Source organism: Ctenopharyngodon idella, chromosome 7 (genome assembly GCF_019924925.1).
Source record: "Ctenopharyngodon idella isolate HZGC_01 chromosome 7, HZGC01, whole genome shotgun sequence".
NCBI lineage: Eukaryota > Metazoa > Chordata > Actinopteri > Cypriniformes > Xenocyprididae > Ctenopharyngodon > Ctenopharyngodon idella.
The window spans coordinates 19,603,618-19,625,244 of NC_067226.1; the positions used below are offsets into that span (position 1 = coordinate 19,603,618).

At 38.8% G+C, this 21,627-nt stretch overlaps 1 protein-coding gene and 1 long non-coding RNA gene across 13 annotated transcripts in view; one reads left to right on the forward strand and one right to left on the reverse strand.

Moving 5' to 3' along the window:
• Positions 1-21,627, forward strand: part of tcf12 (transcription factor 12) — a 118,788-nt gene that overhangs the window by 76,438 nt on the left and 20,723 nt on the right. For 10 of the 12 annotated variants that reach the window (XR_007930826.1, XM_051899199.1, XM_051899202.1 and 7 more), the window contains 5 exons: positions 1,927-2,059; positions 2,330-2,382; positions 19,394-19,493; positions 21,157-21,296; positions 21,414-21,558. Coding sequence is in view for 11 of the 12 variants with exons in the window: in XM_051899199.1 (XP_051755159.1) it covers positions 1,927-2,059; positions 2,330-2,382; positions 19,394-19,493; positions 21,157-21,296; positions 21,414-21,558 (571 nt within the window). In the remaining variant the exon portion in view is untranslated. Of the gene's footprint in view, positions 1-1,926; positions 2,060-2,329; positions 2,383-13,293; positions 13,550-19,393; positions 19,494-21,156; positions 21,297-21,413; positions 21,559-21,627 lie in introns of those variants that run through there. The other 2 variants (XM_051899209.1, XM_051899210.1) reach the window with 2 other exon arrangements.
• On the reverse strand, positions 2,451-13,264 carry LOC127515501 (uncharacterized). The gene is made up of 3 exons (XR_007930827.1): positions 13,162-13,264; positions 10,071-10,170; positions 2,451-9,853 (listed from the first exon to the last, which is right to left on the reverse strand). It is a non-coding gene; the product is annotated as an uncharacterized LOC127515501 (long non-coding RNA).

Sequence of the window (21,627 nt, forward strand, 5' to 3'; positions counted from 1 at the left end):
TTTGTAATTAAAAGTATTTAAAAGTAAAAAAGCATCACAGATTAAAATATGCAACATGATGACAAATGTATGATCATTTCAGATATTGTATGATATTTTCAGATATTGGTCTATGAATGAAGGTTTTGCTCCACAGAAGGACACAATCAGACCTTGTTAAAGGAAAAATAAAAACCTGAGTTTTTCTGCTCTTTTCTCTCTTTACTGAACACAATTGTGCAGTTATTGATGTGAGAGTGCCAGCAGCTCAGTGAAGTCCAAGGAGAAATCGATCCAATCAGTCTGACCTAGTGATTCCCCCCCCTTCTGCTCACGGTGAACTGCTATTGATCAGGCCTGATCACGGCCCCAGGGCATATCCACACATAGCCAGGGACACATCCTCACTTAAAGGAGCAGCGGGCCCACAAGAGTGAAGAATGAGAGACCCAACAGGGGAGGGGGGTATACGACAGTGGCTGGCTCAAGCCTCATTAAACCATCTGTCTGATCTCAGGAACTGTCAGCTACCCTGTAAAAAACTGTGCCGGCTTAACTTGACAAAACACCCGGTATAGAGCCCATGAAGTTGACAGGGCCACTAGACTGTCGACGGACAGCCAATTATGTGAGGAGAGAGCAGAGACAGTGGCCCCAAAACCTGCGTCTGATGACCAGGAGATTAGCGTAGACTTCAGGTTTGTAAATGGTTTTCCCTGAGGCTATCACACCCTTGACCAACATCCACTCTGTCACTCGTCCCGCCAAACTGGGTTAAGAGGCCAATTAGAGAAAAAGCCCAATTAGCCTAATCATCTGCTGAGTTAAAGAGCAGTGTGGGGAGGGGGATGAAAGAGTAACGGAGAATAGAAAGAATCAGGTAACAGGACTCATACTGGGAGACCCAGCATGCATTAGAGTGGCTGTTGACTACTATACTGCACCATTTAACATGACACAAACTAAAATCACAGAGAAGACAACTGTGTGTGTGTGTGTGTGTGTGTGTGTATGTATGTATGTGTATATATATATATATATATATATATATATATATATATATATATATATATAAAGCTTATAATTATTTATAAATGGGTCAATGATGTGACGGGTCATTTTTTTTTTGTCCAAAGGCCTTAATAATAATAAAAAACAAAGATATGACATCCAAAGTGTGTAAGGTAGTACAACTAGATCTCTTTTATTGAATCCAAAATTATATTTTGCTACATATAAAGGTATTTTAAAGATTTTGAAGTGTCAAAAGGTCATTTGGTTTAACCGTCCAAAGGCCAATACAGCCATTTCAAATATATTTTTATTCTGGTATAATTTTATAACATCATATATTAACATGGTGCAAATAAAATAAATTTCACTCTTCCTGTTCGGTATAACCAAAACTGAAATTTTGGTTAAACCGAATGACTTTTTTTGGTGACAAATTTTGTCCATATTGTAAAAAATGACAAAAGCAGTGTTAATTGATTATAAAAACCACATAATCTTATTGTTAACACTTAATAAAAACTTCAAAATAATTATTTCAATTATGTTTTTTTTACACTTTTAAAAACCTTATTTGTCAATGACCCAAATACAATTTTGATGCAAGCTAAAAAAAAATATACTGTACATTATAATGTTGTGATGCCTAAATTCAGTTGTAGTATGTAAATGATTTTAGTTTTTGTCATTTTATTCAGCTTATTTGACAAAGCAGTAGGTATATATAATTTTAATATCGGCTATTTATGGGTTGTCGGTCATGTCAAAATAATTATCTGCTTGTCTGTATTGGCAGAATTTTAACATTGGTAAATCCTTAATTACTGTTTACTGTATTTTTTAATTTGAAAAACAAACATTCACTTTTTTGTTTATTTACATTAGTGTATATACTTTTGACTTTCAGCCCTGAACTGTCTTCTTTTGTCTTTACAGACTGGTCTGAGGTCGGACATGGGGCTGGCGAGCCCAGGGCCCGTCACCACCTCTGGGAAGTCGCCCACTCAGTTCTACTCTTTTACTGGCTCCAATCCACGAAGACGCACCCTTCAGGACTCCGCTTCAATGGGTCAGTGCCTGTCTAATACCCTCAATGAAAAAACATGACAATAGCGTAATTATTATGTTTTTATAATAAACACCAATGGACATTAATAGAAATATGCTTTTTTTTTTTACCCTGAATTTAAGAATTCCTCGATTTCTACCACACCAATGCTCTTATATTTGTCTTTGTAAACCTGTAATCAAAGAGACATCTGACTGAGTGCCTCCTCATGCTTGTTTATTCTTTTTTCCCCTCAAATGTCTCAAAGTTGTTTTTGTATTCTCTCCACAGATCCTCTGCAAACAAAGAAAGTGCGCAAGCCCCCTCCTGGCCTGCCTACATCTGTGAGTACAGCATCATTTCATCTTCCTGCCATCGCTTTGCTTTAAAAATAGATGCTAGCACACAAGCAGACACAACAGAAGAGTTTAATGAAAACCGTTGGTACAGCGGCACACACATTTTTGAATTTCGTCTTATCAAAGTCGTCCTCTGACATGGTGGCAGCACGTACCTGTGCGTATGTCGAGCGCATGTACACGGGAGGCCAAACCTGCCTCACAAATCAGCTCTGTTGTGTTTGCGAATCCACCGTTTGGAGCACGGCGGGTGTAGGTGCGCGGTAACGATGGTTGATTGATTTGTGAGGCCGCCCCATCAGCGCTCACCTCCCTCTCCTCCCCTCTCCCGCGGGAACAAGGGCTCAGGGACACGAGCTGTCATGCCGCATCCCCGCCACAGCTCTTTTGATGTTTAATTAGTCATTATGTAGCCAGAACAGGAGGACAGACAGAGATTAATAATGTGGAATTGGGGGAAAATTTCCATGGGCGATAATCCCGGTGGAGCACCAGACATTAGGATTCAGAGGAAGTGTGGAGCACAGCTTGACTCCGCCTGTGACCCCCATTCGCCCAACTCCCTCCCACCCTTTCTATATGCATAAATTGTAAGAAAACGGAGGGCAGATAGTGAAAGCCTCCTTTTAGATTTGCCCTCAAACCACAGTGCTGGCTGCAGTGAATGGGTGCCATGGCTTTAGCACAGAGATCCCCTCACGTTAATACAGCAGGATTCGGATTCCTCCTGTAGAACAAAACAAGGCCATTGAGGGCCGCGTGGCAGCAGGATTAGTCTTCGTGAGCTCTCAATAATCGCACGCAACGCAGGCGAGAAATCAAGCGCGACTCTTCTACGAGACATGAATAAAAAGTTGCGCAACGCACTTTTGTCTTTAAATTTGTGTTTGAATCGTAGCTTGTCTGGAACAGAGTTGCTCCAGTTGATATGGGACTCGGGGGAAACGGGGAGCGAGATACTTTTCACTACTAATGCCAAAGGAAAAAACAAGGGAAGACCGAAAAAGACAGAGAGGTGGGGTGGTAAGGGGGTTGAGGAAAGATTGGTGGCCTCGTGGGGTACATCTCTTTGTTGTGTAAATGGACATAGAGCTTTTATTTGTCAGTACTTAACACATGGCCGCAGGTGCACTTGTGTGACTCATAACTCAAAGCAGCTCAATTCAGCGCAGGGTAGAGCAGTGACTGTGCACGCCGGGAATATAGAACTCTGCTCTTGTAAGAAAGGCTGAATTCTCTTCAAAATCACTCTCGCAACAGATGAACTTGTGTGTCAGTACCTATGTAATGAAATTGCAAATTGAATTTGTGATCACTATGGCAGTTTAAAGGCACAATATGTAAGATTGTTGGATTCAAATATGCAAAAAACACTAGAACAATTTCATATATTTTGTTGACTTGTGTACTTACATTATCCCAAATGTTTCCAAGAACGTTTAAATCCGGAGAAATAAGCTATTTTAACCAGGACACGGACCGTGTCCGTGCGTCGGTTTCCGGTTTTATTTTGTACAAACCATGGAAACACCAAAGACGCTTTAATATATTACATGTTTTATTAGACAGGTGAGCAACTGTTTGGATGGATACATTTATCAACAGAAAACTAATCGTGTTATATAGCTCAACACACTAAGTCTTATTGTTTAAATCTTGTTTTCTTGATTTACAGCGAGTACCATGTTTTACCATGTCCAATATCGATCTAGCTTACTGCAATGTGCATTTAGTGTCTCATAGTAGCTGCAGAGCGAACGCAAAGTAACAACTTTCAAAACACAAATGTATCTAATATGAAAAACAGCGCTGCTTTACCCCACATTCGCTTGAAGAAGCGGCGACTGCGGCATAATAAAAGGTCTGCTACTCTTGAGACGTGTGTCATGCTCGTCTCTCATTATCAATCGCTCCAGCGGCCTCGTTCAGCTCCCACATCACTCAGCCCTGCTCTGCTTCATACTACAGTAACGTTAATAATCTCATCCATGAACATGATTTCTGCCCGAGTCCCGGCCCGATTTTTTTCCACCGGCTGTAGACGTGAAGACAACACCTCCCGTGATTCCGCGAAATCAAGGCATCATCAAAGCTACGCCTTTGTTTTGAATAAGCAACCTCTAGCGGCGAAAATTTACATAGTGTGCCTTTAATTAAAAGTAACAGATTTAGAGTACATAGAAAAAAACTCTTTTATTCATTAGACTTTATTTATATAATTTGGTCAGGAGTTATATAAACTAAAAAAAAAAACTTTATTAGCGATTGGTGGCAGACGCCTTATTACCAAAGCCCAAAGTATCCTTCAGTTTTGACCCGAGCGCTTAGCATGAGTACGGCCAAACGCAAAACCTTTCAATATTCTATTTGATAGCATTCACAAAAAAAAAAAAACGGTCAACACTTTTCATACTTCTCTAGTGTCTTTACTATTTCTCTCCAGAAGTTATAAATGATAAAAACCCTCACACAAGCACTTTATGCATGGTTAGAAAAATAGTAGTAGTAGTAGTAGTAGTAGTAGTAGTAATCTGAGTGAATTCTTCAGTAATATGACTTGAGGCAAAATCATGTGAATGTTTTGATGCGCATGAAGGAAGTTAATGTGATTTTTATGTGCTTTTATGCAATATCCCACTAAATTTAATATAAACCCAGTTACTGTACACATAACACAGTCACTTGACTTTTTTATGTAAATAAGGCATTTATTATTGTTAATGTATTATTGTTGTAGTTTTTTGGTGCACTGTGGAAATTGTATTCTCATGTTTCCATCCATGCAATATCCCAAAATTTGTGTAAAAAAATGGATGGATGGAAACCCGTTTAGTGTGGACCGGCATTTGGTGACAATCGTCACAATTGGTCGAGAGATTTTGAAGGGCTAGACGTAAAACCAAAGACGTAAATCTGGGTGCTGGTAGCCACGGCGGCACAGGTGCACCTGCAGAGCTACGTAGGGTTGCTGGGGCAGCTGTGTGTGTGTGCGCACATGCAGTCTGCAGGGTACCTGTACAGTGGGCTTGCAGCTGCAGATGCCTCTGAAAGCTTTTGCTTGTGTAAGCAGACGAGCCCCACTAGAGGCCCGTAGAGCTGCTTGATAAACAAAATGAACACAATGCTTCCCATCATCAGATCCTCTGTGGGGAATACAACCCCCAACTCACCTAAAAATACTTTAACTATTTACCTCTTACCAGCTCATCACTTTTTTTTAAACGCAACACGACTGATGGATCGGCATAGTTTACGTATGGATTGTAAATATTTATGGAATAACATCCGCTCCATTTTAGAGCACCGAGGGCATGCTTTACGACAGAAAGCCCCAAATAAGACATGGCAGCAGATTGAGAACGTACAAATATTTATAACCGTGTTTGATTTGTGTACTTGCTTGAAGCCGAGGGAACCTTGTTAACCCTTGAACTGCGGGAAATGGTTTAAAGAAAGATAGCGGATGTTTATTATTCAGTCTTTAAACACTTGAAGATTAGACATAAGTAGGTCTGAACGTTTTGTGAACTAAGAAAAAAGTCTGTTTAATTTTTTTTTTTTTTTTTTTTTTTTTTAAATAGCGATTGCAGTTTAAAATGAGATTTGGCCAAAAAAGTCATATTGTGATTTATATAATAATAATAATTATAATTGTTATGATTTTTATTACATATACATATATACACTACTATTGTAATAATAATATTTCACTGTAAAATAAAAAAATCAAGCATACAATAAAATGAATAATAATGCTATTTTACTGTACAACAAGTAAAAATTACAATACTAAAATTTTCGTCTTGATTCATTTATTTTCAAATGTTAAACTATGAAACTTTTTTTTGGCTGAAAAACACTTATCATGGGCTTTTTGCGTATAAATGAACAAATTGCCACGTTTCACTGTAAAATGTGCAGTGTACATCAGTGTTATTTAAGTATCATTGAAATACTATTATACTATTTATTAATATTTCAAATTAGATTTAATTTTATGTATTCAGTTTTAATTTTAGATAATTGTTGTCTGTCATTTTTTTGTCATTTTTAAATGTCTACATAGTTTTTAGTTTTAGTTATTTTAATACATCAACTTGTACATTGTGTCTTTGCAAATAGCTGAAATAAAATAAGTTTAAGTTTCAGTTAATGTTTATTTTATTTTAAGTAATGAACATTTTTTACGGTTTTGTTAAAAATAATAACCCTGGTGTATATATTTATTTAAAGTCCCCCTGTAGTCAATAATCGTATCCCTTAAAATTCATCTTTGATCATCAAAATTACATATTTAAACGTTTTTTTCCTGTGGAAAAAAAAAATTCTTAATGCCTTAAAATAGCTTGAATGTATCTCTACACCCTTGCCTCATGTAATATACACGGATCTATGAATATGATAATTAGCCCCGCCTCCACTCGCTCACACCAGCTCAGACCAGATCCACTTGGTCAACTTAATGAGGTAAACGCTACACAATTATCGCTTCGGACACATAACGGTAATTAATATAATTAGCGTTTTGCTTGACTACGTTATCAAACAGCTAATTATGTGTTGCTAATGTTACACAAACCATGTTCACATTCACGAGTCAGACAGCTGTCTTCTAACAATCAGTATCCTTACAAACGCTTTGAGCACCTTAATGTCAGTGGAGAAAAGCATATAGTTCATCATAACATCGTAATATGCATCATACACCCGCCATATTGCTAAATGTACACAATTTTCCATATCAACAGAAAAATATACCGTGATAACCTTCTTTTGAGACTCCCTTGCACGGTCAGTTAATGATATGCTAAAGCCTGCCGGCATGTTGACGTGATTGGTTACAAGGTAGTTTGTGATGTCAGAAACACCAGTGATTAGGTTTGAGACTGTCTTTATTTTACTGCAGTTTTAAAGAGAAAATACTCAGCAATGGTGTTGACTTATGAATTTGCACATGGTTTGTCTTAAAGCATGTTAAAAACACCAGATAGACATATAAACAACATTAAAAACTTGATTTTCACCACAGGGGGTCTTTAATTAAATCACACTAATTCATATCAGGATTTCGGTTTTATTTCTATTAATCGTTCAACCCATAGACATTGTGTGAGTGCGATTCTTACCAGTTTTGCCACATGATGCCTGGCTAAATAGTTGTTTTATTGGCTGCTAGTGTTTTTAGGAATCTCTACAAGCAGATGAAGGTGGAGTGCTCGGCTCGCCGTTCAGAGCGTGGCAGACGCGTGTTCTGCAGTTTGCATGTGCGTCTGGCGCAGCAGCAGCAGCAGCTATGCTTTCAGGCAGCTGTGTGGGCACCTGTGCTGAAGGACCCCAGCCCTCCTGACAGCCGTTCTTGTACTGAGGGAGAAAAAGAGTCAGAGGCTGATGGACGGCCCCATGACTTTGGGCGAGTAACTACATCTTGTGGGAGATTTATACTTGGCTGAGAGCCTGGAGCTGCAGCCTATGTGTGTAAATAGCCAGGCTTTTTTTAAACACCCTTGTCACGGGCACGACTGTTTGATGTGACAATGCCTGCACTGGGGCGCCGATGTTCAGCCCAGAAGAGATGATCGGAGGAGAGAGAGGGAAAGGAAAAGAGGCAAGGAGAGAAAGCAGCAGGGAGTGTTTGCTTTCCTTCGGGGCCTTTTGCATGCGAGAACGCTGGCTGTGAATGACAAAAAAGATTGTCATTTGCTCTTGACAGATAGCTCAGGCACCCTCGCTCGGGCAGAAGTTGCACTTAGCGAGGAAACGAGCACCAGGAGAGAAGTGAGAAGAAGGTTATGATCCACTGTGGCGACAAGGACACGAGACTAGCGCCCAAAGCTTGAAGGATGTCAGCTTGACTAGTGCTTCTTCATTCAGAAGATGCATCCTGCATTTTTGACTAGACAGCCATCTACAGGCCAAGCAAGCTAAAGCAGGTCACCGATGCCACAGTGAGCTTTTGTGTGTAGTTCTTCTGGGTTGCTTCCACCTCCTTTTTTGCCTACTCTCTTTGAACCCCCTGCCTCTAATGCAAGGTCACAACCTGGCAGTGAAGACCCTGTGTAGTCGGACATGCCTTGGGATAAAAGGCCCCACTAAAGCCCTATAAAGAATAACAGTACAGTTTGATGTAGGTCTTTCATGTGCCCACTGCTCTTTGTTCTGGAGAAAATCTCTGTTCTCTTATTCTTTGTGTTTCCTCAGCGCTGGGTTTTATGGTCTCACATCTCTGTTTTAAAGAGCATATTCTACAGCTAGAGGTATAGAATAAAAGGTCTGTTTGGTTTGATATCTCTGAGCTTTCAGTCTTGTGCTCTCATTCTCTCAGGTCATTCTGTATTCTCCCATGACCCACGCGTTCAGACGGTATCCTGTAACCTGTAGCTTTTAATAGCTCGCTTGATCTTCAGACATTCTACTTCCTCCCAAACTTATCTTATATTTAGGCTCATTATGTCTCACTTGAAACCATGTGTCTTTCTGAGGTTTGTCTTCTAGGCCATCAGGTCATAATCCAGCCACCAGAGGGCAGTGCACTGGGTCAGTGTGTGCTTGTGTGTGTGCATGTGTGTGTCTGAGTTTAGTAAGCTGTTCTTTAGGAACAAAATTGACTGGAAGAAATTAACTACATCTAAAAAAAACCCTCTTTATGTAGTCCTCACAGATAAAATGAATAAATGAATAAAATAGATATTTGTGAAAAAAATAAAATTGTTTTATTTTTAACCATAAAATTCAAAAAAAAAAAAAAAAAGTTTCTTATATAAAAAAAAAAGAGGTTTATATTTGGAGAAGGGTTTTCACAATAAAATTTAAGTAGTGAAATTTCACAATACTTGTTTCACAAACCACAGCAAAAACTTACATGCTATTGAACACACTCTTTTATTTTAAAGTTTTTATTTTAAAATTAAATGTCATAACAGTGATTGGTTGATCAGTTTAAAAATTAATGTTTGATTATTAATTTTTGATTGTTGTTTATTTGATTATTATTATAATTTCATAGTATCAGTTCAGTAGGGTGCTTTAACACTGCATGTTTAGCACAGATACAATATTTTAACATTTGATTTTATTATTATTTTATACATTAACTTAAATTACATTTATACCTCATAAATACATGCAGTTTGATATTTTGCCATCATTACATTTTAATTTTAGTATCCATTTTTATAATTTTTATTAAACAGTAGGTGTATGTCATTTAAATAGGTAGGTAACCATGTGTGTGTGTGTGTATGACTGTGTGTGTCTGAAAGGATATGAGCTCATCAGATAAGTGATTAGATAGATGCTCCTGGTTTATGTCTGATGCTGAACAGAGACGTGCCCACCTCTTTATCAGTTTAGGACGAGGGAACGGGTTTCTTTATCCGTTTAGGCTGCTGAAAGTTACCTCAGACTTCAGAGCCATAAAACCTGAAGCCCACAAACAGCAGAGATATGTGCCTTTCAGCTACAGTTGGAGTACAAGAATACAGCATAGAAATATGTTAGACGTGCATTCAGATTTCAGATTTCCGTAAATACATTTTGTTTGTATTTTGCATGAATGCACATCCTCACAGCCGTGGTCACTTTAAGAGCATGCTCTGTCAACAGTCAGAACTGATTATCTTAAGATGTGATGTGTGTAAAGCACAGCTAATCTAAGCCGCACTGGCTTGATTTACCTGGCTGGACTGCAGCCGGCACGTGAGCCCCAGACACGCTGGTTGTAGGTCAGCAGACAGCAGATGTCACATGTAGAGAAGGTGTCACTGTGGGCTGTGGCTGTAGGTGCAAGACAGGTAAGTGGGTGAGCCGCTTTCGTGTCACTTGATGTATTGTAATTGGATGAAGACCTGTTGCTCAACTAATATGTTGGCCCAGACATGCAAAAAGGCTTCAAAACCTAAAGCTCTCTCCTGAACCCTGATGAAAGGGCCCCGGTGGATTTATCATGTCTGGAGGAGATGCTCACTAAATACTGGTGTTATTCTAATATAATGTTCATGCCATCTTTTCCGTGTTTTGTCTAGGCGCTGTCCTGAGGCAGGGAAACATTAATCATTACAAGCACATAACAGAATGCTCATAAGCCCACGAGACCCATGGAGAGATATTTTCCTCCTAATGTGTTGTGATGAATGGCCTTATAGAAACACGAAGATGTTAAATTAGCTTGTATGGGCTGAGATGAGCGTTCTGCATGTTTCTAATTTGCAGGCGTGGGATGTGTGTGGGGATGTTGATGTGGAAGTGTCTAGTTTGCAGATTGATTAGTGGGACAGACTGTCTGCAGTACCTATTACATTTAAACTCCATAATCCACACAATTAGCACAGGTGAATCCCAGACCTCCTGTGTCTACGGTGTGTTGAAGAACTGGGTTGGCTCAACACTGTCTTAACCAGGTGCGACTTAACAGTTCAGTGTAATACATTACGTTTCCAGCATTAAGTTTTATGCCCTTACTAAAAGCTAAAATACAGTACAAAGTTTCAGTATGCAGAAATATTCCTAAGTGTGTTTCATCATATATATATATATATATATATATATATATATATATATGTGTATATAGTCAAACCAAAAATTATTCAGACACTTTGATCTGACCGTGTTTCGCTTAAGTGTTATCTGACATAATTAAGTTTTTTTTTTTTTGACACAGTTTAAATCTGAGATCTTGTCATATTTTATTACCATTTTTTTAAACTATAGAGAATATATATTAAAACTGAAAAATAGTACAAAAATGCTAGGCCAAACAAATGTTACTGTGTCGGTCGGAGCTAACTAAAATAAGGGCTGACAAAAACATTCTGTTGCGCTTCTGGTTGCTTTACTTTATTGAGTTGTATTTAGCTAGTAACTGAATGTAACCAACCAAGTTCAAGTAAATGTCCAACGAAACTCATCCGCGATTCGTTATATTCACAGTGGTGACCAATATAATGAAGTTATGTGTGGCAGCTGTGTGGAAATCTTGCGAGAACAAAGCAAACATGCGTTGTGAACTCTCCGGACATGTGTCCGTGATTTGTGATTTCATTTCTGTCCTTTTTCATTTGTCTCTTTCATTATTTTTTCCGTGTTCTTTTCCTCCCAGCAGTGCATTCTTTATCTGGATTTGTTTTATGGAGCCTTCAAGCATTCCTCCATCATGGCCGTCTCTCTCCTTAAGAATCGAATTGAAACGGCTCCAGGTTTAAAGTGGTACCAGCCTGTCGATTTCAACCACCTTGGACACATTTGAAAGAGTCTCACTCAGAGAAGAAAAGAGAATAAATAATAATAGAATTAGAGGGAAAAGCATAATAAAGTATCGTTTTCTGGGAAGCCTTTCATCTTTCCATAACAATAATGTTGTGAATGGGCCGAGGGAGGACGGTGTTTGGACTGGGAAGCCTGCAGTGACAGACATGAAAGGGCCCGGAGTAGAGTGGGCTTTAAAGAGACCGATGGTGCTACAGGTTAGCATGTTCACAGCACGTTGACGACCTCGGCCTCCCCGTCTATTTTTGCACCCCTGTCCATTCATTCACAATGACTGTGTCCAGTCTTTTGCTTCTGCTTCCACTTCCACCCTTCCATTTCCCTTCATTTTGCCTTCCATCCCCTCATTCTCTTCTCCCACCCCCAGTGCGCCTGTCATTTGGGTTGTGTACCCTACCGCCCCCTTGGTCTATGGGCAAGAGGCCCAGGAAGGGGAGCAGTGGGTACAATGCGAGCAAGAGGAGGGGACGTCTGAGGAAATGGAGCGTCATTGCTTTCGGTGCTTGACGTCAGGCTCGGCCCCTCTGCAGCTGTTGGATGTGTTCAACAGCGCTCTGTGTTTGCTGTCACGCCACTGTGGGGGACTATTAAAACAACAGCCACAGGTCGCAACTTTCAGCACAAGACTTGGTTAACAGCAAACAAGTGCATGGCCTGAAACTCAAAAGCATACACTAATATCAGTATATAATATAATATAAACAAGATAAAAAAAAATTACTGTTGAAAAGATTTTTGTTTGTATGTTTTTGAAAGTCTCATATGCTCCAATACTGCATTTATTTGATTGCAAATACAGTAATATTGTGAAATATTATTATAATTTAATATCTACTTTGAAATGTAATTTATTCCTGTGATGGTAAAGCTGAATTTTCAGCATCATTACTTCAGTCTTCAGTGTCACGTGATTCTTCAGAAATCATTCTAATATGCTGATTTGATGCTCAAGAAACATTTCTTATTATTATCAAAGTAGAAAACAGTAGTGCTGCTTAATATTTTTAATACATTTTTTCAGAATTCTTTGATGAATAGAAAGTTAAAAAACAGCATTTATTTGAAATAGAAATCTTTTGTAACATTATACTTTCACTTTTTATGTTATACATTTTCATATTATATTATTTTATACGTACAGTTGTCTCTAAAACTTTCTTTTTTCTTTTCATTTACAAGATTATTAATGCAGTGTGGAAATCCTTTCCATACCCTCAATCTAACCCCTCAATAAAAGAAAAACAATAATCACTAAACAAAAGATTAATCAGCTCAGGATTTAGACCAGTGTGTGTTTCTGTTTCTGTGTTTGTGTGCGCCTCTAAAGGATATCAGTTTAGTTATTTCATTTTCTGTTAGCTTGTAAAAGAACAGACAAGAATCAACAGGTAAATGAGCATAACCGTCATTTCAGTGTTTTGCTCGGCCCTTTTTCGCATGAAAAATCCACCATTCTAATTTCCTTTCTGTCTCTTTTTTTAAAGTACAAGTCAATCCACTTACTCATTTGTTTTTCGCCCCTCCCTCGCTCTTTATCCTCCATCTCCCCCTCCTCTCTTTGCCTCAGCACTTATGAGGCTTTAGGGGAGCCGAGCTCTGGGTATTGGTCCGTCCTCCTCCTCCCATAAGCCCTCCCCCCTCGCTGCCGGCTGAGTTGGTACGGTCCTGCTTTGCATAAGTTGTCTGTGAGTAGATCCATGTGTAGGGGGCCAGCACTGAAGGAATTAGTCCCTTGTGCAGCGAGTGGATGTATGTGTACTGAGCGGGTTGGTGAAAAGAGATCCTCTGTATCTGGCTCCACATCTTTCCCAGTATCTCTGAGGCTTTTATCATGTATTGCGCCTACCCCGTGCCTGGAATGGGCAGCATGTATTACTACAACGGAAAATCGGTGAGTGCCTTCTCTCCCTAGAGGAAATGTGTGTAAGTAAACATGTTTTTCATGTGCAAGGTGGGCTGTCGGGTTTAATGGAGTGGTGAGCCGTGTCAGTTCAGTGTGTTGAAACTGAGTTGAGGGTCTCATTGCTCTCGGCTTTGCTCGTGTATGTATGTGTGTGTGTGACTGCTGACTGTGTTTCCATTACCTCAGTCTGAGCTAGGTCAACATTTACTTTAATTTGCCGTTTAACAAGTGTGAGTTGTTACCCTGATTTTAACTGCTGTAGAGAGTTTAAAAGCAAAAAAAAGTGTGTTGACTGAGCATCTGAAATATAAATGTTTTTTAGAGGCAAACTGACACATGTCAATTTTCTTGATTAAAAAGGCGCTTATTTTGGATAATTATTTGGTGTTGGTAGATGTGTGTGACGATGCTGGATGTGCTTGCGCCTCACCGTTAGCTCTGAGCGGCCACTTTGCTGAGCGATGAGACGGGCTCACAATAATAACAAGTGGGAGTCTGGGAATGATTAAAGAAGAGAGTCTGTCTGTTGAGGTTTGACTTTCCTGTTTGCCGATTGAGCTCAGAGCAGCAGCATCGCTGTTTCTCCATCTGTTTTTAATCAGCCAGGCATTCTTCTCTCTACAGGAATCCTGATGGGACTCCTAAACCTCTCCACCACAGGCCCTTTGATTTCTGTGTGCCTCTCACGATGCCTGTTTGCCTGTCTGCGTGTGGCTGTCCGTGTGAACGCTCGTGTGCATGTGTGCTGAACGTTTGTCAGGTGCTTGATGATTGGATTGGTGGTACGGGCTTGTGAGACAGAGGAGGTGGCGACTCAAACCTGCACTTGTGCCTCATGTTTGGGTTTACTTGAATAGTTTCTGAAAAGGAAGCAAAAATTTCCCTTTGGGAATGACCTCAAAGTGAAAAATGATTTATATAATTAGAAAAATGAAATAAATTAACATTATTAACTGTGAATGTGAATGAGAAAGAAGAGTTGGCGACTTGAACCTGCACTTGTACCTCATGGCTGGCTTTAGTTTCCGAGAAGATTGAAAAATCTGATAAAACTTACCTTTGGGAGTGACCTCCCAAGAAAAAGAATTATGAAAAATAATGAAAATTACATCATTTGCACATCAAGTCTTGTGTGACCTTAGATAGATAATGTTGTGTGTGGGTGGCTTTAGTTGGTTATAGTTTGGGGACAAATTGATCTCGATAAACTACATAAATATGAATTTTTGGGGAAAAAAAACTTTACTATTATTAATTTATAATAATATAATTTAAATATTATTGTATTTATAATTATTTAGGTTATGGTTAGTTTGTAGTATATATAATTAGCTATATAAAAACAATATCTATGGTATGTCCTCAGTTAGATGGCTATGTAAACATGTTGTCGAGGGGGGTTAGAATGTTCCACCTACTTCCTTAAAAGTGAGTCGCTGCTCCCCAGACAATGCAAAGCACTACTTCAGTAGAGAGGAAAAAGTTTCCAGTAGATTTCCCTGATGTCTTTCTCTCTGTCTGTGTGGGGCTCTGGAGATTTCTCCATCTGTTTGCTGAATTTAAGAATGATCCGTTACCCGCATAATAAGAGCTTGCTTATTAAATTTCTATGTTGTTCACATTATTTATGCTGCTTTTAACAAGAGCGGCAGCAATCATGTTTGCACAACTTTCTTAAATTTCCAATCTTGTTTCTGGGGACAAACGTGAGACCCCAGCTTGTGTTTTCACTTCTTTTGAGGTCATCTGACAGAGTCCAGAGTTAGCTTTCCTCGTAGGCCATTATGACAGATCTCTTTGTTCCTGCACCACAAAGCTCACTTTGATCTTTTTATATTAAGTATTTCCAGCCTTGTAATGCAGGCTGGGAGGAAAGAGAAAATGAGGAGCATGTGGCTCACTCGGGTCAGAGTTGAGCTTTATGATCCAAAGCAGTGGGTAAATGCCCAATAAACCCTTCCTTGTGTTGCTTTATTTATATCTTGGCACACAGATATCATTTATTTATTAAATGTCAGATGCTGTGAGCATCAACAAAGATAAAAGTCACATTGATTTGTTTGAATGTCAGGCTGGTACCAATAATTTTATGGCCGGGCCCTGGAGGGCAAGCGGCCTCCCCGGCTTTGATTGGGTCAGTTTATGACGTGTGAAATATTTTATTTCCTCTCTGCTGTTCTCACTTTAATTCACGTTTGTCTGAGGTGCTTTTCCTTTAAGATTTCGAGGGCCTTCAGCTGGAAAATAGTGCTTAGTGCTCTTTTTTTTCAGATACATACTCTCCTTTTTGAAGGTTTTTGTTCTGGTAGAAACTTTGCATAATGAGTCAGCGTGCTCGTCTGTAGTTGTTCAAAGCAGACCATCGTGTTGTTTTTCTCCTCTCGAAAGGCTTCCACCTGTATCTGTAAGGAACTAAATGCTTTTAAGTTTCAAACTTTTACCGTCTGCTCTTTGTAGACAGACTTGGCTTTAAAAGTCAAAACGTGTCCCTTCAGGACTGAGCTGCTGTGTTCAATAGGGGCTCATTGTGCACGAGTAGCGTGCCTTTTCGCCTTGATAAGTGTGTTAGATGGGAGTTGAAAAGGAAGGCCCTCGGGCTGCGATCCTACTCCAAACAAGTGACATGCAGAGGCAGGATATTTTCTTGTCACTCACAGTCCCTCTGCTCTGAGCCCGTCCTTGTAGGTTAGTCTGTTGTTCGGCCTTTTTTTCTCCCTCTATAATCACTTCTTTCTCTCTCTCTCTGTCTATTCCCTGCCTCTCTCACTGTTGTCATTGGGCTTATCCATATGTTGACAGTTTAGTGGTTTTTCCGTGTGTTGTTGTGATGGATGTGGTTTTCAGATCAAAGGAAGGTGTGACAGGCGAGAAAGGAGAGAAAAACTCATTTCACTCATCAGCGTGAGCCTTCGTCTCCATTTACTCACATAGGAATTGAAATAAAAAATACTATTTATATTGCTTTTTGCTCATGACTACATTTTAATAACAGCTTGCTATGAATTTTGTGATTTTGGAAATGTATACAGGATTGCTGCAATCAATTCAGCCCTAAAAAATTTATTTAAAATGTATAAGTGAATATAGTTTTTTTTTTTAGGTATATTAAAATTGGCTGCAAATTGCTCTTTGTGATTGCGGTCTCTAGAATTGATTTAAAAAATATTTTATAATCTCATAATTATAATTAAATGTATTGGTAAAAAAACTATGGGAACTCTAGATATACACCTAATAACTCATTTCTTTCCACTGTTAATTTCCACATTCAATATTTAACAAGGACAATGAGGGAAAAAATGTAAACGTGGGTGTTTAGATCAAAGGGTCGTGAATAACTGACAGTTTCCTAATTAAAGCTCTGGTCAAAGGAAGCATTTCCTTTGCTCTTTCTCTCGTGCTTTCTTTCATTCTCTATCCTGGTGGTGGAGCGGGGCGCCGGTGTTTAGGAAGGTTTATTAACGGGTCGGCTGGTTAGCTCGGGGTAAAGCGGACAATTAGCATTATCCGCTGCCATATGCTGCCCATTGAGCCGTGAGGCGGAGACAAAGGCCCCTATCCCACGCCGCCCTAACCTGAGATCACCAGGGGACTTCCAGCGCCCGGGTCACATGTGTGAGCCTGCACACCCACGGGAGCCCGTCGCAGCTTATGAACAGACTCACTGCCAATCACATGGGCCCGTACTGCCGCCTCAGCAAGGTGCCCAGCCGCACACAGCTGGCTAAGCTGACTGAAAGGCTTTAGATGTTGATCGTAATGCAGAGTGTGTCATGACATGCTGCAGCCGTGTGTTTATGTGTGTGATGAAGGGGATCTTTGCGTACATCTGAAATATTAATGAGTTGGGGGATCTGACAATGGAAATTTAATGCAATTAATATTTGATTATAATTGCTACAATAATTGCCAGTGTATTGCATATTCATTTCTTATTCTTAATAAAGTTAGTATATTATTGCACAGTTTTTATTCAAATTTGTTGTCATAAGTGTACAGTTTATTTTATAATTCTGTTGTTTTGGTCAGTATTTTCACTACAGTGTAAATAATTATGAATTAATAAATTAATAAAAAAATATTGTTTGTAATAAATGTACGTTTTATTTTATAATTTTTGTTGTTTTGGTCACAATATTTAACTAGAGTATAACTAATTAATAATAAATAATTAATTAATTAATACATATAATCAAATCAAAACTAATTTAGACATATTTCAGGTTTTATGATGTATTATGTCATTTAGTAAAGAGTTTTATTTATATCTTTGCACACAGATATTATTTATTTATTAAATGTCAGATGTTGTGAGCATCAACAAAGATAAAAGTCACATTGATTGGATTTGGTGTAAATAATTATAATTTAATAATTAATTAATTTAATTATTAAAAATAAGTAAAACTAATTTAGACAAATTTCAGATTTTATGATGTATTATGTCATTTAGTAAAGAAATGGGTCCCACTTTATATAAAGTGGCCTTAACTACTATGTACTTACATCAAAAAATAAGTACAATGTACTTATTGGGTTCATATTGAATTGCAAAATACTTTTGCTGCTATTGAGGTGGGATACGGGTAAGGTTAGGGAAAGCTTTGGTGGTATGGGTCAACAGTGTAATTATAAATGTAATAACAGAAATTAATTACAGATATAATTACATGCAGGGGTTTTTGAAAATATAAGTACAATGTAAACACATGTATGTACACAATAAGTGCATTGTATCAAATTATTAATTTAAATGTAAGTACATAGTAGTTAAGGCCACTTAATATAAAGTGGGACCAAGAATTGTAATACAACTATTGTCAGAACAAATATTTATATTTTTTCTTATATATTTAATTTACAATATATTTACTTGTGTCTTACTTTGTATACCCTTTTGCCTCTTTGCCTTGTTTAAAAGATCTGGTGTTTCTTACAGAGCGTTAACATTATATCATGTGGTGTGATTTTATTTATAGAATAAAAGTTGCTGTGATGTTGAGAGGTTGTGTTTAACTTGAAGTAACTTGAAACACATTGGGCTGCACATCTGCTCCGCGTTACAAGGATTGGTTCTTACAGACGTTGTGACGGTGCAGTCAGCTCCTCGCTGGGAGGAATTTAAATGGCAGGTGACAAGGACACCTGAAAGGGAGGACCTGAGTGAGTCTGTCTTGCTTAATGGCAGATAATGAGCAAGACTCTCTTCAACATGTTTACCTAGCATTTTTTTTAATGTCATACATACTAGTGTTTTCTCTCTCCCTCTGAGAGGTTTTGTCCCATCTGGTGCAGATGAACTGAGAGAGCCACATTACTGGGCTGTAGTCTCATGTCTTTGATCCTCCTCTACTGGAATGGGCACTTCTGCAGCTGTAACCACTGCTCCGCTGGCCTGACCCTGTCCAACCCCACAGCTCCTAAAATACACATGCATAAACACAAACACATATGCACCCTAACGCCCTTGCATATTAATCCATTTGTTTTGATGCTTTTGTTCGGCGGGCATGCATGTCGACGTCATTATATTACAATTAAGCGCTGAAGCGCACACTACGCTGCAGATAATCCTCCCTTTTTTTATAAGACTTCTAAATTAGCCATCTGTTACATCAAAGAATTTGTAAATTGGCCATATGCGTTGCATTGCATTGTTTGTGTTGTATTATGCAGTCAGGTTTTGTGGTATGAGGGTATGAGGATACGCTTAATGACATGTGGTTGCTGTGTTTTATAGTAGATATGAAAACAGCAGCCTACGTTCCCTTACACCTGTCTGTAAGCAGTTGTTCGTAATTATAATGTCTGATTTTGTTTTTCTTTTTGCAGGTGTATGCACCATCTCCCAGCTCAGATGACTTCAACAGAGACTCTCCATCTTACCCGTCCCCAAAACCCCCCAGCAGTATGTTCGCAAGCACTTTCTTCGGTCAGTCACGATCATTTTTTGTCACTTTTATTATTATTTATCATTTTGACTTTGTAAAGGAAGTTTTTTTTTTTGTTTTTAAGGCCAGAAACATACTTTATCCAAATACGCAAGTGCAGACATGAATGCTTGGCCAAAGCACTGCAAACACATGGTTTTGTTGTACATACATATTGCATACATTCTTGCATTACTGTAGCGATAATAAACCCCAAGGGGGCAATAGAGATACTGTCTCTGTTGTATCTCTAGTTTGCTGTCAAACTAGCTGTGTTATCATTCAGGTAGCTAGCTATAAATATTTTGATCTTAACTAACTTGTTAACAAACTGTTTCACCATCATGTAATTAAACAGTGTTTAATTACATGATTGCACACTGAGTTTAAATAGATACTACATTTGACAAGGAACAAACTAAAAAAAAAGTATATTCTATATAGTATGAATGTCTATTGTATGAATGAAATTCAAGCGTACTACATCTGCCATGTTGGCTTTGTCATGACGACAGTTGCGTCACTTCGCCGAGATAGTAACGTGGTCATTGTATGCCCACCTCAGAATCTCAGTAGAAATAGTAGGTCATCTAGATACTTTTTGCCTATTGTTTTATGAATACTGTGAATTCGGACATACTACTCTTTTTATGTACTGTTTTTATCTACTGTATAGTAGGGAAGTTGGCATATTCAGGCGCGGGTGACCTGAAAGAGAATATGAGATGATATTCTCACTATAGCATTGCATTGTGATCTGGCACAACGCATGAAATTGAGCTTTCATAGCTAGTTGCATTTGTAATTGCATAGAGTATACTAGCTGAAGACTAAATAACCCTTATAAAAATATAGTAAACATTGACAGGTTTCTAGGATGTCACAGAAACTAGAGCATCATATGCATCCTAGAAACTAGTCAACTAGTCATGCAGAGTTGTAATATGGACCGAGTTCATTAACAGGTCTGACGCACGTACAGTATGATGCATCATTCTAATATGTATTCTTTGCAATACGTAATTCTAAAGTCAAATCTTCTTCCAGTCTACTTTAGTTATACAGTATCAATATTTTCAAATAACTTCTTGTACATTCCTTCCTCTAACCCACACATTGAACCCTTTTTTTATTATTATTTATTCATTTATTCACAATTGGGAAGCCTTCTCTTTACATTTCAGTCACTGCCTATCATGCTACCGACTTCACAGACTTAGATAGTAAACCAACTATGCATATCCAGCTTTGCCAATCAGGACTGATAAAAATTATACGGCCATTTCAAGCCGTGTGTTTCGGACTATGAGGAATTTTTCCTTTAAAAGTTGAGGCGGAAGCAAGTGAGCAGCGGCTGGCTGAATGTTATCTCAGCTGCGCTCAGCGCTTGGCTCAGACTCAAGTGTAAAAGCAGACTTAAAGAGAGGCCAGTCTGTTTGACATCCTCTATCCAAAATAAGGAGTGTAGGGGTCAGGCTTTGGCTCACATATCAAACTGTGTGTTGTGTTTGTCCTTGTTTATCAGCATTATTTATTAAATTTATGTCACCTCGGTCTCGCTCACAATTTAAACCTTCCTCGCCAAAGTAACTTATATTAAAACTAGAAAATGAAGATATTTCCCATGTTTTAATGTTCAAATTTTATTGCTTGTTGTTTAATCAGATGGGGCCCACAATTCCTCTGAGCTGTGGAACTCATCCAATGGGATCAGCCAGCCAGGCTATGGGGGAATGCTGGGAGGATCTTCATCTCACATGCCACAGTCTGGAAACTACAGCAACCTGCACTCACACGACCGCCTGGTGAGAATGCTTTGTGGGATCAGATCAAATACAACCCTTTTATGTTGTATAACCGTATATAGAAAGCTAAAAATGTTGCTCTTCCTCTGAAGTTCCCATGTTCTCTCTCTGTCACAGAACTACCCGCCACACTCGGTGTCGCCCACAGACATCAACGCTAGCCTGCCACCCATGTCCAGCTTCCACCGCAGCAGTGCCAGCACCTCACCCTTCGTCACCGCATCTCACACTCCACCTGTCAACACCGCAGAGGGAGTCATGGGTACGCTGTCCTGCACACATCACATTTATAGTGTTACTCTTGATTTATCAGTCATTCCAAGGAATAATT